At 36.9% G+C, this 21929-nt stretch overlaps 1 protein-coding gene and 1 non-coding gene across 2 annotated transcripts in view; both read right to left on the bottom strand.

The window, feature by feature from the left end:
- Positions 1–21929, bottom strand: part of LOC102135358 (ankyrin repeat domain-containing protein 18A) — a 69971-nt gene that overhangs the window by 25517 nt on the left and 22525 nt on the right. Inside the window, 9 exon segments of the mRNA XM_074015796.1 lie at positions 2856–3005; positions 4572–4922; positions 9660–9730; positions 11669–11722; positions 12668–12804; positions 13389–13440; positions 15960–16027; positions 19123–19260; positions 20046–20152. Coding sequence (XP_073871897.1) covers positions 2856–3005; positions 4572–4922; positions 9660–9730; positions 11669–11722; positions 12668–12804; positions 13389–13440; positions 15960–16027; positions 19123–19260; positions 20046–20152 — 1128 coding nt within the window.
- On the bottom strand, positions 17147–17249 carry LOC123569239 (U6 spliceosomal RNA). The gene has a single exon (XR_006692886.2). It is a non-coding gene; the product is annotated as a U6 spliceosomal RNA (small nuclear RNA).

Below are 21929 nucleotides of genomic sequence, written 5' to 3'. Positions count from 1 at the left end.
GCTAATAATTCTATGCCTGATGTCTAACTCAATTCTGTGGGAATCTATACAAAATATTTTATTTATGAGACAGAGTCTCGCTCTGTTACCCAGGCTGGAGTGCAGTGGCTTGATCACTGCTCACTGCAGCTTTGATATTCCAAGCTCAAGCGACCCTCCCACCACAGCCTCCCAATGTAGCTGGCATTACAGGCATGCACCACCATGCCTCAGTTAACTGTTAAATTTTTTTTTTTTTTTTTTTGTAGAGACAGGGTCTCACTTATGTTGCTCTGGCTGGTCTCCAATTCCTGGGCTCAAGCACTGTTCTTGCCTCAGCCTCCCAAAGTGCTAGAATTACTGGCATTAACCACCTCACCAACCAGGTGTTCCATGGAATGGTTTGAGAGGCAGTTCTACACAGAAGCCAGAAGGCCTGGGTCTGAATCCCAGCTCTACCAGATACTAGCTGTGTGACCTTGAGCAAATTAATTTTCTGTGTCTCTGGTTCTTTATCTATGAAATGGAGAGAATAATACACCTACTTCACTGGGATGTTGGGAAGATTAAACCGGGGACTGACATGAAGCACTTAGAAGAGTACATGGTGCATGGTGAGCTACAGATAAGATTTGCTTAGAAGCACTTAGAAGAGTCCATGTACATAGTGAGCTACAGATAATATTTGCTATTAGCATGGTAATTTTTACTTTTTTATATCTTGACAATTGTACACGTTAGGCAGGTAGCATTCCAACGGGAGTGGTCTCCTAGAGCTGCACTGAATCATTCTTCACACCACTGAAAGCGGCAGCAAATGGGGAGTGCATAATTTATAGCTTACTTTTCTCTCCATATGACTCAGTGGGCAACAGTCATGTACGTAGTACAATGTAAACAGCACCTCCTGGATGGAGTAATACATAACCGACATGACCAGCAGAGACAGGCTGAGCCACAGAGCTGAAAACCCTGGACTCTATTGCTAAATCAAGGCTTCTGAATCAATTCCCTCCCAGAAGCTGTTGCTGTGGCACTGCTTTCACGAGTACTCTGCTGAGCGCTCGGATTAAGGGGCTGTGCTTTCATCAGACAAGCTGCACCCAGAACTGTTCAGCTGACAAACTGGCAACCATCCAGAAATACAGTTTTGGCTATATAGTGAAGGAAGGCAAATTTAGATTCTTTTTTCATACTGAGAAAAACATGAGCATTTGATTGAACAATTCTCCTCTATTAGACTAATTGGTTTTAATTTCATATTTAATTGCTAAAAATACACTTAGAATAAAAGACTTACTGTGTTAATGTCTCAAAGAAGAAATCATTGGTATGGCATATTTTGTTCTATGCTAAAAGTTGCCAAGCTAAAATATTTTCAATTTATACAAGGATAGGTGACATGCATGTCAGATATTATTTTCCCTTTAAGCAAATTTATGACGAGACAAAATTATCTTCCATTAAAAATAAAAGCCATGTCAAATTAAGGGCTAAGTTATTCTGCGGACTGGGCAACGGGTGCTGAGATATAAGGTCAGTGAGAGTCAGAACAGCCAGAGAAAGATTCCTGAAGAGGAAATTGCCTGCCAGGTCTGAATGAATGAGGCTAGATGAGCAGGAACTGAGAAGGCAGGAAGGACAGCATGGGTAAAACTGGGGCTGACATCTGCCCAATTAACGCTAGGATAAAGTCCAATGGCAGAGAAATAAAAACATACATCCATACAATAACCTGTAAATGAATGTTCACAACAGCTGTTTTCATAATAGCCAAAAAGTGGAAACAACCTAAAGGTCCATCAGCTGACGAATGAATGGAAAACTGGTGTAGCCATGAAATAGACTATTATTAGAAAATAAGAAGGAAGAAACTACTGATACGTGATACAACATGGATAAAATTCTGAAAACATTCTGCTAAGTGAAAACAGCCAGTCAGAAAGGACTTCATATTGTATGACTCTGTGTATATAAAATATGCAGACCATACACATCTATGGAGACAAAACGGGATGGTGGTTGCCTACAACTGGGGTAGGTGGAGAGACATGGAGAGTGGTTGCAGTCACGGCTAAGAGATGTGGGGTTGCTTTTCAGAGTGGTGAAAATGTTCTAGCATTGATTGTGCTGATGATTACACAATGCTGTGAATATACTAACAGACACTGAGTCGTACATTTTAAATGGTTGAACTGTCTGACATGTGAATTATCTCTCAGTGAAACTGTTTTTAAAATCCCATGGTAGGATCAAGAAAATTTTCTCAGCTCTCTATTTTGGATGTACATACTCTATCAGATCTGAGTATTTCTATGCCATTACAGTATATTTTAAATGAAATGAAGATGAAGGCAATGCCTAACTTTTCAAGTAGTTTGTGAATTAATCTAAAACGTGTGCATTTCAAAGAACAGTATGATGACCTTTCTGTACAAGTTAACCTAGAATCCATGAAATGAATAGGCACAGCTTCTGTGTCCATTCACAAAAGTGAAGAAATGAGACAACTTTCTGGAACATTCCTTTAAACATTCTCCTCTGACTTAATCTGGCTTGCCTCACCAAGGCAATAAGGAAATTATCTAAAAATACTGTTTAACAGGAAAAAAAGTCAATTTTCTGTGAGGAATATTGTATCATTCTCAACTTTCCCAAGAGTAAATATTGTAAGAGAAAACATATGCAACTATTTTTCAAAATGGTAGAACAAGAGCCAGAGTTGAAGAAATAAGTACGCTATAAAGATAATAAAATGGTGATAATTATAATGAAAATATGCAACCAGGTGGTCCACTGAAATTAGTATCCTAAAAGACTTTATATTATCCAACCAGCTACAGATTAACTGTCTACATGTTAAATTCCATACATACTTGACTTCCTACTTGAAATAATTTCTTCTTTGAAGCCCGTGTCTCATCCAAATTAATGTGACAATGTGATGTACCTTCCAGTGGAGAATCTGACATAGGAAATTTTTTAAGGTGATTGGCCAGTTCTTCTTGAAGTTGTCTCACAATCACCTAATAAAATATTTTTGTTACTAATTTTATAAAGTGTCTTATTATTAAATATGTTAATAATATTTAACTTAGTATACATACTTTGAAAATTATTACCACACACACAGATTCACTTTCTTTTCCTCATACGTACACATTCTTCTTTATTACTGAATTCAGTGAGGGGCACAGAAGGTGTTATCTTCCTGCCAAATCATTCTCTTACATGACAGATGGATTCAGCCCGCTATTCATTCATCTTAGACCCTCAACTCAACCTGAGTTCCTCACATATTCAGTTGCCTGTTGAAATCCTTCCAACAGATTCCTATCTCAGAATAAAATTAAATTTCCAACGGCCTTCAAGGCCCTAGGTAACATGGCCTCTAACTCCCTCCCTGACCTCAGCTCCTACATCTGTGTCCCGTACTCACTTCCATCCCACTCTCCGTTAACTCTGCCACCCCTCATTAGTCTGAAAATGGGGATTCAATGTCAAACTCATAAATCACAGACAGTTACAAGTATCTTTGTACTGGAAAGAGTTATGTCCAAATGATAGTCATTGAGACTTAAAATGTAAATTATGAGCTAATTATTCATAAAAATATTGACAGTAAATTATAAATACCTACCAGTGGGAACATTACATCAAAATTTTTTTGGCTAAAATTTACCACATTTATTCCAAATTGTGATTTTATAGCAAGTAGATGTCTTTAAAATTCTAAGTGGTCAGAAAAATGCATAATGTGAGACTGACCTATTTTCAGACTTAAGTCACATTGGTACGAATCAAAACAAAGTTATAACAACTAAAATACATAAAAGAGAGAGCCACTGAAGGAAAAGCATCACAAGACACAGCAACACACTTCAGTTCATCTGGGAAATCTAGAATTAAATGTCAAAGCAGCTCACTTAATTGAATCTTAATTTCAAAATACATATTTCAGGTACAAGCATTTCCATTTACCTGCTTCATTATGGTCTTAAAATGTGGCAACAAAAAGACATTAAATTTATTATTTCTGCAGTATAAGACTATATACCTTATCAACATTGCTCTGTATCTACTAAAATTTCATAGGTGACATGATGTCTTTACTCAAAGTTAAGCATCTCTCAGCTCTATTTTTTTATTTTTTGGAAACAAAGTATGTAAGTGTGTTTCCAAGCTGATACAGTAAACATATTTTTTTGGTTTTTTATTAAAACAGTTTTGTTGAAATATGATTTATAGAATTTATCTATTTTAACAAGCAGTTCAAAGATTTTTAGTAACTTTACTGTGTCGTGCAACCATCTCTACAATTCAACTTTAGAACATTTTCATCACTGCAGGACAATCCCTCATGCCCATTAGCAGTCACCACCCATTTCCAGCCCCAGGCCTACACAAACATTAATCTTCTTTCTGTTCCTACACATGTATTTCCTGGATGATTAATACAAATGGAATTATACAGTATAGTAAACACATTTTCATCTATTTATTTTTATATTTAACTAGGTTAAACATATAGCCAGAATGAAATGTTTAAATTTTCTTTCCAGAAGGTTAAACATAGTTTTTTTCATACTTACTTCTTCTGCTGCTTCTTTCTCATACTGAAACAGTTTTTCTTTCAAATAATTATATTCATTCATTAATTCCTTATTTTTTTCTTCTAGAAGAAGATCTTCCTTTCCATTATCAAGACAGTCTTCTTGGATATTAATGACTGTCTCTTCATTATTGCCTTCCTTATAAGCATCCTTTAGTTGTTGTTCAAGCAAGAGATTTTCAAGTTCTTGTTGACGTATTCTCTCCTCTAAAGAGTTCTGCTTTCCAATGGAATGACTCTCTTTAGCTTCCTCACTTGGATGCATCTGCTTCATTTCCTTTATTTGATGCTGTGCTTGCTTTAGATAGCTTTTTTGATAACTTTGAGAATCCTAAATAAAACAAAACAAACTTTTAACTAGTATTCAATAAAATAACATATCAGGGTTATTTCTGAAGTGAGAGAACAACCTGTACATTCATGCAATTAAAAGTTGCTGTAAGTGGATATCCAACTGGAGAAAAAGTTGAAGCAAAACCTTGAACCTTAGAGAACATACATTTCAAAAAGTTCAAAAGTTTATTTGAAGTCAATGGATCCATAAAAGTAAACACACACACACGCGCGCACACACACACTCTCTCTCTCTCTCGAGAATTTTTAAGAATATCAGAATTGGAAAAGCCTTTCTCCGAATTACAACAAACTCAAAGCATAAAGTTAAATGCTAAAAAATTTGACTGAATTAAAATCTTGGAAAAAGAAAATTGCATTTATACTCTGATATCTAACCCAGACAACACCCCATAGTAAGAGCTTTACCTCTACATCTATTTGGACAGATAAAATCTCTCAAAGTTTTGAAAGTTCTGTTTCCCTGATCATATTGTATTGTGATTTGACTAAACATTTTTTAGTCAGTTGTAAGAATTACATTTACTAAATCATAAATCTAGACATTGTACTAAGCACTTCTACACACATACATTGATGAACTTATTCAGTTATCACAATCCTTAAAAGAGAGAGGTTAAAAATATAAGCAAGCTGCAGGATTTTCCTCAGGGCTTCTGATTCTACTTCTAGTTCTCCATCAGATCACAGTTACTTCTGTGGTGTAAATATATCAACATAAAAACAGAGAAACAAAAAGACACAGGCATAAAATGTGTCTTCTGTCTTTGTCACCTGGATTCTCCATGAAATAGCCAGATTGAGAGGATGTGACATGTGGGGCCTCAGAAACAGAAAAGAAGCTTTACCTTTTCTGCACTAAGCTATTCTTTTCCCCACTGCTTGTTCTCCTTATTTTTTCATTTGGATCCTGGGATACCAAAAAAGTGAAGGTGCTCACTGAAATGAGGAACCAAAGTTTGTCACAACACAAGGAGCTGAGTGAAACTGCTGAGTTGCTAGTGCAGAATCCTGGAAAATGAGATGTTCCTCAAATTTACATTCAATTACCACAAAAGTTTATAGCTGGAAGATATACAGTATAGTTGTCCACTCTAGCCCCATTACCTACTTGATAAGGGAAGTAAAACCAAGAAATAGTAAGTAACTCACCCAAAGCTCCTAAGGTGGCATTACCTAGCATTTCATGGCACCAAAAAGATACAATTACATATTGCTGAATTACATAAATTATCATATAAATACATCAAATTCATCAAATAAATTAAAAGTGTGACTTTGGCAAATCAATTTAATGGCTCAGAGGGTGGTGGGAGGCCTCATCTGCTTTTACTTTGAAAGAAGAAAATCTCTAGATTTTTGTCTATCTTTAGAACACAATATACAGAACTCAGCTTTCTACTCTAGAGCCAAATGCTAAATTTTTGGCTGAGAAGTTATGCTACTTATATGATAAAATCATACATGTCAAAACCTACCATATTTTATTTTATTCTATTTTATTTTTATCTACCATATTTTATTAAACAACATCACGTAAAAGTCTCTGACTCAACAGAAACATTGGAGAGTGGTGATTTTTCTAAATATGTGGAAGTGTATGTATTTGTTTCCAAAAATATTTAAAGTGGCCATGATGGAATTATAAGTTTAAACAGTTTGAGTCAAACAGATAAACCTGCATGCATAAAAGCACATTAAACAGACTTCTTTGGCTGGTAATATTTGCTGCAACTCTCAAGGTCAGCTACATTTTCATGTCTCTTCTCAGTCACTGCTTCCCTCCTATTGTATTACCATTTTATCATTTAAATAAATGTAATTCATCTTTAAATGAATATAGAAAAAAGAATCTAGACATTATTTCTTTAGCAATTTTCCTTATGCTTATCTGGTTCAGATCACATGGTATATCGCTAAATAATTTTCCCAGCCCATATGCCACTTGGAAGACTCATAGTGAGACTTAGGTTGATGAATGATCAAAGATTATGAGAATGTTTTCCAGAACTGTCATTTAGATAGCAGCACTAATCTACTTTGACACGTAATTACACATTTAGATAACCCCACTGTAACCATACACATGAGATTTTCTTGAGTAGAAAACCAGAATGAATCAGATAACTTATAATAAGAGAAGCAGCAAGGGAACCTCTTTCTTTTTATAGTTGAACTTTTTTCTTCAAAGCCAGGACCTCTACTTGTAACAAGCCCACCTCATTCTTAAGCCTTTGCATATCTTGCTGTAAGTCTTCTTCTAGATATGCTTTTGATGTTCTGTCACTATGTGGTGGAGAATAACTCACATTTTCTAATTCGGGTTTCATGCTTTTATAGATATTAGCAGTGGGACTGTCACATGTGGGTCCCTGAAACACACTTGCCAGTCATCTTCTAAGCTTTGGAAGAGCTTCTAAGTTCCATATGGCTTGTGGAACCAGCGCTGTATTGGTTTTCGGTTTTTGTAAGTGTCTGTAACAGCAGAAATACTGTGGCTTTCTATCTGCATCACATGCTTCAATTCTTTGGAGTGAGCAAACCACAAATCAAAAAGACTTTTTGGATTTCTAGACTGAGGCCAATGCCTAATGTCTAATTTCCAATCTGTGGTATTTTGGGTTATATTTTCTTGTCATTTGCATATCAAACTCTTGGTCTTCTTTCATTTCAATCATAACTACTGGGTTCCTTAATTTTTCAACTTCTGTATCATTACAACAATTCTCTTTCTTCTTCATCTCTGTGAGAAACAGGCTACATGTCTGGTTTGTTACAATTTTTACAGTCTGATTTATTTTCATTTGAATAAAGCTTAGAAGATGACTGGCAAGTGTGTTTGAGGGACCCAGAGTATAAATGCAACGAAAAGACCTGAGTGAGATGGGCTTGTTCCGTTCAGGCAATGCCTGGAATACTACAGAGTTAGACACTCCAGGTGCATCTGCTTCCTCACCATCAGGGATATGATTCATGAGATTACGGGGCACTCCCTTTAAGTTTGTCCCTCTTTAGGTTTACAATGTAAGAGCTCTTCCTCAGGACAAACAGTAATTTTGGATTTTTCAAAACTTTCACCAATCTTCAGTTGAACTTTTTTGTAATGATTTTTTTTTTTTTTGAGATGGACTTTCACTCTTGTTGCCCAGGCTGGAGTGCAATGGCATGATCTTAGCTCACCACAGCCTCTGCCGCCCAGGTTCAAGAGATTCTCCTGCCTCAGTCTATCGAGTAGCTGGGATTACAGGCATGCGCCACCACACCTGGCTAATTTTGTATTTTTAGTAGAGATGGGGTTTCTCCATGTTGGTCAGGCTAGTCTCGAACTCCCGACCTCAGGTGATCTGCCCGCTTCAGCCTCCCAAAGTGCTGGGATTACAGGTGTGAGCCACCACATCTAGCATTGTAATGAATTTTAAAAGAAGTCCTGAATATACAGATATATCCTCTTTATTACAATTCTTACTCGGTTCTGGTGCTTGAGACATTTTTTTGCAAGTGCAAAAGTGGAAAATTAATTTCTTCTTTTGTTTCTCAGATGTCTTTTCTGACAGGGTGCATGTTTTAAAATTAACTTTATTCTAAATTAAGTATGAACAAAGAAAAAATAGAAAATAATTAAAATTGAACTGTGAAACATAATCTATGTTTTACTACCTCTAAATTACTGGATTATAACTAAGAAATAAAAATAATTTGCCTTGGCTTAATATAGGAGAAAAAAATGACCAAGGAAGCCTAACTCTTTCTGTTTGTTTGGAGTAAACTTAATTCATTATGAATTAAATCTGCCAGAAATGGGTTCACAGATGATACATAGTATTCTAAAGGCTTTCTGTCTTGGAATGATTTTTACCTCAGCATACCCTAAATAGTGAACCCCTACAGTGAATTCATATTTCTGAGGATTAACTAAAGAGTAGGCAATTGCTAAAATATTAGAAGTCAAAATGAACACCAATCAGAAAGAGAAGAAAATTTTTAGATTCTACTCCAATGCTATACCGTAATATGATAGTGTTATCTAGAAGGTTATCTGCTTATATCCAGGTCTAATACATTCTAAGCTCCACTGGTGACAATGGGTTAAAAATTTTTTAAAGCGTTTTCTATATATGTTAAAACAAGAAAGTTATTGTTTGTACCCTGACACCAAAGTCCCTTTCTGGAAGGCATCATTCTCTCAATAGGCAGTTGGGCTGATTTTATGACCCCATCCTCTCCCTGAACATAAACACCAAAGGCAACCAGAAACCAAAAAACAGACGAAGTCTTTAACCTCAGCACTGGTGACCAGCAACATAAAACTGCAAAGTTTGAACCACTGGGAACCACTCCTTTAACATGAGGTGAACTCAGGGGCTGTCACTGTCCAATTGTTCATAATTTCTCTTGCTTAGTAAGTAATACAGCTCCATTTCTGATGTTACCTTCTTTATCATGAAGAAGGTTATAAAAAGGAAAGAGCAAAGAGAGTTCTGGAAATTTCTGGCCTCAATTCCAAAGGTACAGATAGCTATGAGTTACTACAGATGGTAAGAATATTTCAAATTTTATAACTGGCTAAAATGTTTTAAAATTCAATATGAAATTATGCTCTGTTGGATTCTAAAAGGATAGTCTAAAAGGTCACTTCATTTGGACTATGCCATGGTATTAAAGAAAAACAAGCAGACAAACCAATATTAAACCAGAAATTTAAATTGTTATATACCTGTGGCTGTTTATTTTCACTTCTTTCAAGTCTTTCTTGCTTTTCCTCTGAAATGACTTTTAAGTTGTGTTCTGCTGACAAATCCATATGTTTAGTGAAAATGAATGGCTTAGAACAGTTAACTTAAAAAATTGATACAAAATAACATATACTTTGCTTTCTATATTGAGAGTTTAAATGAAGCTTTATGTTTACTGGAATATTTACATTTTTAAGAAACACTTCTAATTATCTGAAACTTTAACAACCCACTTGGGGAGACACTAGATATCAGCAGGTTCAAGCCACGCAAAAGTCTCAGTGTCAGCCACAAATTATTCCACCTTAACATAAGTAAACAAAAGTGCTGGAAACAAAACAAAATTTAAAAATACAGTGAAAACATATTAAGTTACACTTTACTATTCTCTACTTCATAATAGTATCTGTTTAACAGCATGCTAAGCGAGTTGTTATTTACTAATAATTTGCAAAATTTTTGTTACCGTTATACCTTTATAGTGTACACCCTGTTTTTTACATCTGAAATATTTCCTTCTACTATTCTGACAAATTTATTGTTGTGTTTTCAGACTCAGAATGTAGGCTGGGCACAGTAGCTCACACCTGTTATCCCAGCACTTTGGAAGGCCCAGGTGGGATAACTGCTTAAAGCAAGGAGTTTAAGACCAGCCTGGAGACCATAGTGAAATCCTGACTCTATAGAAAATTTGCCAGACATGGTGGTGTGTGCCTGTAGTACCAGCTATTCAAGAATTTGAGGCAAGAGGATCCCTTAAGCCCAGGAGCTTCAGTTTGCAGTGAGTCTCGATCATGCCATTGCAGTCCACCCTGGGTGACAGATTAAGAACTTGTTTCCAAAAACAAAAAAAGAAAAAAGGCTCAAAATGCTATGTGAAGTCCTCCTTGAATCTGGCTTTCTCCACATACACAGGCTCTCCTTCCTTGGGGCTCCCTTAGTACTTTGTCCATTTTTCTAGTGTCACTTCACCATCTGAACTGCACATCATGTCTTTGCATGTCTATCCCCTTTGTTGCCAGACTGTAGCAGTCATCTTTGTATAAAGTCTTTATTTTACTAAATATTTATTGAGTTCCTGCTAAGTGGTAGGCACTGGGGTTTAAAGAATGAGAATAAAAGCTGTCAGGAATGGCTTTTGGAGAAAACATGCCTGGACTGAGACTTAGACAGTGAGGTTCACCAGATTAAAAGAGGCAGAGGGCAGGAAAGATAGTACATGCCAGGCAGTGGCAAGAGAGGGAGAGAAGCCTCCCAGACTGTACGTATTTGTCTACATGGGAGGGACGGTGACGGGGGCATCACCAGCAGCTCAGTAATGCCAGAAAAAGAGGCAGACAGAGAAAGGGCTGCAGATGGAGATTTGGGCAGAAGCCAGTTTCTGAAAGCCTTATATAAACCAACTATTACTGTTGTTTCTTAAATTTTTTTAAAAAGCAAAACAAATTAGAAAAGCATAATTCCAAGAAAAAGACCAACATTTTATTTTATTGTATCTTATTTTACTTGATTTTTTATCAGAGATGGGGTCTCACTCTGCTCCTCAGGCTATAGTATAATGTTGTTATCACAGCTAACTGCAGGCTCAAACTCCTCGGCTCAAGTAATTGTCCTGCTTCAGCTTCCCAAGTAGCTGAGATCACAGGGGCAGAACACCACACCCAACTACAGTTTTTAAAAAATAGACACGGGGTCTGGCAATGTTGCCCAGGCTGCTGGACCTCCTAGCCTCAAGGGATGCTTCTATCTCAGCCTCCAACACTGCCAAGATCACAGGCAGGAGCCACCATCCCTGGCAACACCAATATTTTCAAATGAATAAACTGGAGCTCCACCGTTTTATTTTATAATGGATGGGTGAAAACCTTGTAATAGACTCATGGACTCCATGGATTTGTGACAAGGAAACTACAGCATTAACTACGGCTGAAGCTTCCCTTGTCTCCCCGTCTCTTCACATGGTTAAGAGCAGAGACACTCAGTGTCTTACCTTTTGCACCTTCTTTCCTTTTTTTCAAATTTGCAGGCTTCACAGCTGCTGTTTCTGCCAAACATGCAAGCTTGTTAGATATTCCTTCTAGAAAACATCATTCCTCTGCCTCCTTACCTGGCAAAGTTTCACTTATGCTGCAGGCTTCCCCTAAATCCTACCCATTTTTTTAGAAGCTTGCAGTCATCACCACAAATTTAAAACTGCATGGCATCTAATGAACATAATAAATTTCTAGTAAATAATAACTATATGCTCCCAGGTGACAACTATCCTCCATCTACCCTCTACAAAATGGGTCAGCACACTGCAGACCACAGGCCAAATCCTGCCTACCATAAGTTTTTTCTCAGTAAAGTTTTATGAGAGTACAGTCATGCCTATTCACTGACATGCTGCCTATGACTGCTTTCACACTACAATGGCAGGGTTGAGTAGCTACGACAGAGATCACATGGCCTTCAGCTGCTTAAATCGTTCTTGAAAGAGAGAGAGAGAGAGAAAGAGAGACCACATGGCCTAAAATATTTCCTATTTGGCCCTTTAGAGAAAAAGCTTGCCAATCCCTGATTTACACCCTGAACAGAATGCCCTAATTCTCAAATTGAATCTAATGCCTCCCCTGCTCACAATTTTCCAATGAATTTCTAAAGCAAACACTGCTGGCTCCCTACCCAAGAGCAGTTCCTTGTTGTTTCTTGCTGGAGAATCACAAATTTGGATATTTCTTATCCCAATACCCCTCCCCAGCTTCAAAAGGTAAGTGATTATTCAAAGCTAATCACATAACCACATTTGCTTTCCCAGTGCCTGGTTTAGGAATGAACATGTGGTGTGACCCAGCCAATAAAGTATTACAAAAAGGGCTGAGCACGGTGGCTCATGCCTGTAACCCCAGCACTTTGGGAGGCCGAGGCGGGCAGAACACGAGATCAAGAGACCGAGACCATCCTGGCCAACATGGTGAAACCCAGTCTCTACTAAAAATACAAAACTTACCTGGGCATGGTCGCACATGCCTGTTGTCCCAGCTCCTCGGGAGGCTGAGGCAGGAGAATTGCTTGACCTTGGGAGGTGGAGGCTGCAGTGAGCCGAGATCGTGCCACTGGACTCCAGACTGGCGACAGAGAGAGACTACATCCCCCCCCAAAAAAAAAAAATTACAAAAAGTCCCCTGCAAGGTTCGGAGTTTTCTCCCAATTTAAAAGACACATGTGAAGAAAAGCAGCCCTTCCAGCCTTTAGATACTGTCTTGTGAGAACAGGATGTTTGGAGCTGTTGCCAAGTAGCCAACCATGAAAGGAGACATGAACAAGACACTGCCAACAGCATAGCTGAAAGAGGAACATGTGGGATCCAATAATATCACCGGACAACCAAAACAAGCCTGGTTCTTATGGTTTGGCCACTGTTATGTCCTCTAGTATCTGCAGCCAAAAGCATTCTACCTCAGAAGCTTCCCCTGGCCCACAGGATAAGATCCACTCAGTTCTATACTATTAAAAGTCTTTTACTGGACTTGTTTCTAGACACAGGTAAACCAACAACAAAGTCTCTCCTAAGCCTGCCTTCACTGACACACACTGAACACGAGAAATACGTAATAAATAATAACTGTAAGCTGTTTCACCTCATTACCAAGCTCTCCATATATATTTTTCTGCACTAGTAAATTTGAGCTGCTCATAAACTCTACAAAGTTCACTCAGGTGTCCTATCTTTTGAACTTGCTCCTCGTGTTTTAAAACTTTCATTCCTCGTGGCTGCTGCTTCTGTCAAACATGCAAGCTTGTTAGATACTCCTTCTGCCAAGCATCATCCCTCTGCCTCCTTACCTGGCAAAGTTCCACCCACTCTGCACACTTACCCTAAATCCTACCCACATTTTAGAAGCTTGCATTCATTACCACAAATGTAAATGTGCCTGGAACATACTGAACATGATACATATGTAATAAATAATAACTATAAGCTCCCAGGTGACATTGGACACACAGTAAGCACTATTTAAGGTGGTAAATAAATAACAGTGGTAATAACAATCTCCTAACTGTATTTTTTAAATGTATTTTGTAACATTGGAAAAATGCTTAGTCTATAAAAGATAAATGATAGTTATTTTTTAAGTGGATAAGTATATGAATGAATTAAAATATTTTAAAAATTCTGTTGAAAAAACACAAAATTAACTAGTTATCTATATTCTATTATGAGCACCTTAAAGACAAAAGCTATGTCAATTCCATCCTTGTCTCCTGCAATTTGCCAAACCTAACTTATAGAAGTGGTTTGATAAACATGTATGAAATTAACAGTGTCTTTATACAGTTCAGATTGTACAATGCATTAGGTGTTATATTTGTGTTATTGTGAACCATTTTTATAATTTTATTATAATTTTTTGAGCCTAGAGTTTGGCTATTGGAATATTTATTATGATCATCCCTTGCCTAATGGTTAACAGAGTATCTAATCTTTTCTTTTTTTTGAGATAGAATCTTGCTCTGTCACCCAGGCTGGAGTGCAGCGGCACATTCTCGGCTCACTGCAATCTCCACCTCCTGGGTTCAAGCAATTCTCCTGCCTCAGCCTTCTGAGTAGTTGCGAATATGGGTGCCCACCCCCATGCCTGGCTAATTTTTGTACTTTTAGTAGAGATAGGGTTTCACCATGTTGGCCAGCCTGGCCTCAAACTCCTGACCTCAAGTGATCTGCCTTCCTTGGCCTCCCATGTGCTGGGATTACATGCATGAGCCACCACGCCCAGCCTGGTAACAGATTATCTTGTTCCAACAAAATTACTATTATTATGATAATTAACCAGCACATAAAACAACACAGCTTGTTCTAAGAAGTGAATTTATCTCATGAGGTTCCAACTTATGGTGAATAAATTAAAAGTAGACCTTGTTTGTATAAGAATATGTAACATAACTTCTGCTTCTCGGGAAGGGATTACTTTTCTGTCTTCTGCATTCCGTAGGTATCTTCAGAAATAATCTCCTATTTGTATGGGTGCACACTGGCTCAGTTTTATGGTTCTTATTGCCATTTGTTTATGGTATCAGAAAGGGATTGTTGAATTCCCAGTTCTAAAGACAGTTACTTTCTTAGTGACACAGATTCCTGTGTAACGCACTTGACCCTGAACAACAAGAGTTTGAACTGCAGGGGTCCACTTATATGCAGATTTTTCTTCAGCCTCTGCAACCCAGAGACAGCAAAACCAACCATTTTCTTCCTCCTCAGCCTAATCAACCTGATGATAAAGATGAAGACCTTTGGGAGGATTCACTTATGTTTTTGAATAGTAAGTATATTTTTCTTTTCTATGATTTTCTTTGTAACAGCTTCATTTCTCTTGCTTACTTTATTCTAAAAGCATAGTATATAACAATGCAACACATACCAATTATGTGTTCATCAACTGTTTATGTTATCAGTAAAGTTTCCAGTCAACAGTAGTCTATTAGTAATTAAGTTTGGAAGGAGTCCAAGTTATACTCAGATTTTCAGCTGAACATGGATCAGAGTCCCTAACCCCCACAATATTCAAGAATCAACTGTAATTAACATTTATTTACTATATATAAACCATTTACTATAAAAATTAAATAGAAGATCCATTTGCGTAACAAGTCCAATTTGTAACAATGTAATTATAGAGGAAATCGCAACATATTAACTTAAAAATCTAATTTCTTACTTATATTAATACAAAAATATAATGTAGAATTTTAGGGATCATAGGTAAGTAAATGAATTTTTTTCAGACAATACTGTTTGAGATTGAGAATTAGCTAGAACTAACTTTTTAAATAACTCAATTCTAAACTAAAGAAATTAAATTAAAAAATTATTATATATATAAATGTATATATTTTAAACTGCTCTTTTATGATTAAAAATATGTAATGTTATTTTCTTTTGTTTTCTTTGGAGATACAGCCTTGCTCTTTCATCCAGGCTGGAGTGCAGTGGTGCAATCTCAGCTCACTGCAACCTCAATTTCCCGGGTTCAAGTGATTCTCCTGCCTCAGCCTCCCAAGTAGCTCAGATTACAGGTGCCCGCCACCACACCCAGCTAATTTTTGTATTTTTAGTAGAGATGGGGTTTCACAATGTTAGCCAGGCTGGTCTCAAAATCCTGACCTCAGGTGATCCACCCGCCTTGACTCCCCAAACTGCTGGGATTACAGGTGTGAGCCACCATGCCTGGCCTGTAATTTTGCTTTCTGAAAATCAGTAAGATCACCAAGAGACATGAGAAATTTACTATCAGAAGTCTTACCTTGATTGTCATTTCGAAGATGATTTTTAAGCATCTTATTTTTATGTTCCAAAATTTGTTGTTGAATGCTATGCATAATAAATGTAACAAAATTAGTATTTTAATAGTGATATGAAAAATAATTACTAAACATATTAAATTCTTAAAGCATTTCAGACAATATCAGAGCTAATATCAGAACTCTAATGTCCAATACACTTTAACATTTTAAGCTCTATAAACTTGTTAAGCTTCTAATTAAAGAAGAAAAACAGAAAGTACACATAAACTGAGAAAAGCAGAGCTCAGTAAATTAATTTTAGTTAGCTTAACAGCCTGGAAACTGCCCTGCACTCAGAGTAAGTCCTCGCTCTGTAACCAATAGGTATTTCGTTTTCAGACCAGTTGCTTCTCTTAGGCTCCATGGTTTCTTCTAAAAAACAAAGATTTTAATACTTGACTTCACTAGGTTGTTAAGAGGATGTAATGAGGTAAAATGTTTAAATGTTCAGAGAAATAAAGCAATGGAAAATTTTATTCTTGAGCTGCATTGCTGGAACAATTTTGGAATCTCAAATAAAACCTGATGGGTGTTTTTTCATAGGTTCTAATATTTAAATGTCATAGTTTTCAGAGAATGTTATTAAGTGCTAATTTTGCTTATTGGTTCTATTCATTGTGGCTTGTAGTTCACAGCATTTTAGCTAGTTCATAACTTGTAACTAAATTTATATATAAATATATTATTATCTCATTAAAACATATAACCTAATTGTCCCCTATTACTGAGCTCATCAATCACACCAAGGGCAGAAAACTACTAGATGTCAAAACCTGGCTGGGACAACTAACATTCCTTCCCTCCCTCCTCAAACTCAGAGTCAGCAGGTCTGTGTTAGAGGCTGCATCTTCTGGGTCCTCTCCGACTGACACACAAGACAAAGCCTTGCTTGTATTGTTTTTCAGTTCCATGAAAGAGATGCAAGTTGATGTTTCCTCATTTTCAAGTCATGTACTAACAACATATTTGCATGTAACATCCCATATGCCACTCAGCTGTGTTCTCATTTCACAGATCACCTTACATGAATACTTCTATAATGTTCATAATAACAATTTCCATATCAGGTGTCTCCTGTTTTGGTTTGACTCACATTGTTTCCTTGAAGCTAGTTAACAAATAGTCAAATGACCTTCTGGGGACTGTGCAACATGTGGAATGCTTTCTGAATTTGTGTGCCATCCTTAGGCAGCAGGCATGCTTATCTGTTCTGTATTGATCCAATTTTAGAATATGTGCTGCTGAAGCAAGTATAAAGCCCTGTTTTATATATGGATATTCAAGAGTCATGGATGAGGCTTAGCTCTGTTAAATCCAAATTACCTACTTTAGATACAGAGAATTCTATTGAATGACTTCCTGTGAGGTAGAATTTTAAAATATTTTAAAAACTTGAGGTAGAGAGGCGAGTAGCCTGAGAGATTTTCATTATTATGGAAACACATTATTTGTGGGGCCAACTGCAAGTTGGTGCCCCCGATTCTATTGAAGGATAATGTGGAGCCTTTTACTTTCTAACAATAGCTGCTACACAGGACAGAAAAAAGCCTCAAGGTACAGATGTGACAACAAAAGGCAAAGGGACCTCGGCTCTCTTCCTGCAACATTATTTGAACATCCCTAACTGTTGAGTACAATCCAACTAATATTTGCTAGAGAAAAGATGGACATTGGTCTCAAAGGATAACATGCCATGAAGGTATAGGCTAAGCCTAGTCAGGAGGTGGGCTACAAGTAAGGTTTTTAGTATTAGTTAGAATGTCAATTTACTCACTGTGTGTGTGGGTAAAGCCAGGAGGACTTGCTGTCAGAGCAGGGTGCCGAGAACAATGGCTGAGCCTATGTACATGAACTAAAAAACACTGTAGCTGTGGGCCGGGCACGGTGGCTCATGCCTGTAATCCCAGCACTTTGGGAGGCCAAGGCGGGTGGATTATGAGGTCAGGAGATCGAGACCATCCTGGCTAGCATGGTGAAACACCATCTCTACTAAAAATACAAGAAAAATTAGCCAGGCTTGGTGGCAGGTGCCTGTAGTCCCAGTTACTCAGGAGGCTGAGGCAGGAGAATGGCGTGAACCCAGGATGGGGAGCTTGCAGTGAGCCGAGATCACAACTCTGCTCTCCAGCCTGGGTGACTGAGCAAGACTCTGTCTCAAAACAAAAAACAAAAAACAAAAAACAAAACCCACTGTAGCCTAGCTAAGAGGTGGGCTACAGATAAGGTTTTTAGTGTTGGGGGAAGTTCAGTTTATTCACTATGTGTGTGGGTAAAGCCAGGAGGCCTCACTGCCAGAGCAGGGTGCTGGGAACAATGGCTGAGCCTATCTATGTACATGAACTAAAAAAGCACTGTAGCTGTGGACACTGTGTATGAGTCACCATGAAGAGAGAGGGATCTGAATCGGTAAGGGCATACTGGTGGCAAAAGTCAATCATTACCAGATTGCAGGACCAGTTACAATGGCAGCAATACAGCAAGTGAATCAATGGAAACAACAGAATGACTAGAACGGCCTTTCCCCCTCTTCTTCTGACTTGTAAAGCAAGATTGTCTTCCTTGGACTTAGGGAACCCCTTAGCTTTTTGAAAAATCCAAAGCAGGAAGGCATAGGAGATAGCCCCAGGGGATAATACAAGATTCTCTGCTAAACTGGACATTTCAAGACCCAATAACTAATTAGAAAAGTCAGTCAGGCATGGTGGCTAGCAGTTTGTGAGGCCGAGGCAGAAGAATCACTTGAGCTCGGGAAGATCGGCAACATAGTCACCTTGTTCCAAAAAATAAATAAATAAATAAAAATAAAATAAAAAAATTAAAAAAGGAAAAGACGTGACATTATTTATATCTCACATATAAGGAGTATACTTGGAATAAAATAAACAACACTGAGATCCCTAGGAATAAAGGTCTTTAAAAGTCCTGAAAGAATCGTGCACTCATTGCTACTTCTAACTAGTCTAGCTTTCTGTTTGATTTCTGGCTAAAAAGTGGACTAACTAGTGGCCATTCCAAACTACCTCAACCAAACTATGAACTGTCACCTAATGTATAAGATGCAATATTTGTAATTATTTTAAGCCTTAATTTAGTGTTAACCAGTCTTTTCATATAAGCACGTACCTCCTCAAATCACAACAAACAGCATAATCCTCGGCAGTTTGGCCAAACATGTCTTGAGAAAAGATATTTACATTTTGTTGAAGGAGGAGGCTGACGATACTTGACGAGTTATGCTGCACAGCAAGCATGAGGGCTGTTCTAATATAAAGAAATAACAGCACTCAAGAACTTTAATAAAGATATTTAATTAGCAAATTGGATACACTTTACCAATTTCATATCTTGCCTGTCAGGATAGACATAATAACCATTTACATGTACTAGCTTATGTGTATAAGCATCTTGGGTGCTCAAGTGTTCATCTTGGTAAATTACCACCAAGGCTAAAAGGCAGGGACAACAAGGAAGCTTCTTGTCCCATTGAGGTATGACATAATACAAGTTACTAATTTATAGTCCTTCGATGGCCAAGAAACTGTGCTGAGGTCACTTATCTAAAGTAGGGAAAGATTTAGATGAAGATTTCCCCATTGCTTTTCTAGTCTGATATATTGTAATTCAAAGTCAGCTAGGGGTCAAATAAGTAGGAGCTATCTGCAGGCTGAAAACAACAGCAACAACAACAACAACAACAACAACAATAATGGTAGTAGTTGTAAACTGAAAGTTAAAGTGTACACTTTATAAAATTAATAAAATACAAAACCCCTTTAGCTAATATAAGATTACAGAACTAAAAACATCAGATTACAAATAACAGTCTACAAGAGAAGATGAATCCTACTACATTGTCTTTTTTTACGTTGCTCAGTCCAAATAACTGCTTTTCTACCTAACTAATTATTTACTATACGCCAATAATTATAAGCTAAACTTATTAACATTTCTGACTTGCGTGACTGTTACCACTCTAGAACACTCAGGTTTTTAGGAAATAAACAAACAAACAAAAAAACAAGCAAAAAACCCAAAAACGATTGCACCTTCTGTAATTGTCAACAGCATGTATATTTGCCTGGTTCTTCAATAAAAATTCCACCATTTGCTGTCTCCTAGAATTTATAGCAAACAAAAGTGGAGTGTTTCCTTCCTGTAAGAAAGCAAAAACAACTTATATTTCACAAAATTATGTATATCTCAACTGAACTAAAAATCTTCTATAAGATGCTATGAACTTAAACATGCAATAAATAAAGTAAATGCAAAGCAGTCCTTTCCTTTTCACTCCTCTGTGATTTCCCACACACTGCCTTGCAAACACCTCTCCTCTGCCTCCCCAGGCTAACTTCAGTCACCTCTAAAACTCACTTTATTTACCAGCCCCTAAAACCCTTGCTTCTATCTCAGCATTTAGCACAGTACATTGTAATTATTTCATTGTTTCCCACTGAAACCAAGAGCTTCTTGAGGGCAAGGGCTGTATCTTTTTTCTCTATAACCCTAAAACCTAAGATATAGTAACAAATACTTTAAGTTTTTAAAATAAATTAATGATCTAAATTATTATCTCTAGAGCAGTATTTCTTAAGCTATATTCTAAAGAATATTTGTTTTACCAGAAGAACTGTACCCTAACAAAAAGATTCCATGATCATCTGCATTTGAGAAGTATTACAAAACTGTATTATATGGCCAACAATCTAGAAATCCCTTGAACTTTGCCTAATCTCAACTTGACAATATTTTTTATGGCAAACATTAACATTTTAGGAACTAAAATTGCAGGGATACAGTTGCCAGAGCTTCCCAATACAATTGGAGATTTCCTCTGGGTGGCACAAACTTGCTTGACTTAGTTCTATCAATGGTGTCAGGATGCCAATATCAGGCACTCCTCATCCAAAGGGATCACCAAGGAAATGAGCTCTGAATTAAGAGAGATTGCCTTCAAATGCACTTATTTTCCTTATCATTAAATAGGCCATGGGATTTTTCCTAATACAAGAGGATAAATTTTTATCTTAACTATTAGAAAGCTCAGTATGTTCTATGTAAGAAAGACCAGTTAAAACTTTTTGAAAATAAATATTAAAAAGCAAAGGTCAGTAAGAAATTCTATTCTCAATTATAATGATAATCCTGGGATGCTAATGCAACTTTACTTTTTAAATCCATTTGTATTGGTTTCCATTTAAATTGCTATTTAACTTTTTTTTTTTTTTTTTTTTTTTTTTTACTTTAGGCAAAATATAAGTCAGAAATAAAAATACAATGGCTTATCAATAAAAGTTCTAATACTGATGTATAGGGCTTATTTCGAGCATAATAAAAGCCAATAAGTCACTTGCATTTTTAAGGGACATTGCTGAGAAGAAAGATATAATGTCTGCAATATTTATAATCTATCCACTTCTCAGCAGGAATGACCTAAAAAGGCTTCTAGGCATTCTCATGAGCAGATGACTATTTGTGGTATATATATTTAAAAAGAGTTAAAAAAAACTTCTGAATTCTAAAATTCAAGTCTATAATTGAGGGATTTATATAAACTATAGACTATATATTATGAACCAATATATGCTGTTTTGAAAACCTCGAAATCGTTATGGAAATATACTATAAAAAAGGAATTGTAAACTCAAATACTTATAAAGATGAAGGAGTTACCTAAGTAAGTGAAGTAGGAAACTGGAGAATATGTGCCTCCTACACAGGACAACGTCTGCACAGCAGACCAAAAAGTGATGCGGTTCAGGGGACACCAGATTTGATTCTTAAGCCCGAGGTCCATATTTCTGCATGAGTCTACTAAATTTAACATGTTGACTCAATTTAAAAAGGCAAAGAAAAAATCTGTGTGCCACATTTAGACTCTAGCCCTTGTGTTTTTATATTTGCTATGAATGTGTTACTAAATGATTGTGTAT

Source organism: Macaca fascicularis, chromosome 15 (assembly GCF_037993035.2).
Source record: "Macaca fascicularis isolate 582-1 chromosome 15, T2T-MFA8v1.1".
Taxonomy (NCBI): domain Eukaryota; kingdom Metazoa; phylum Chordata; class Mammalia; order Primates; family Cercopithecidae; genus Macaca; species Macaca fascicularis.
The sequence above is the reverse complement of the archived record's forward strand: the minus strand, read 5'-3'. Positions and strand labels throughout refer to the sequence as shown.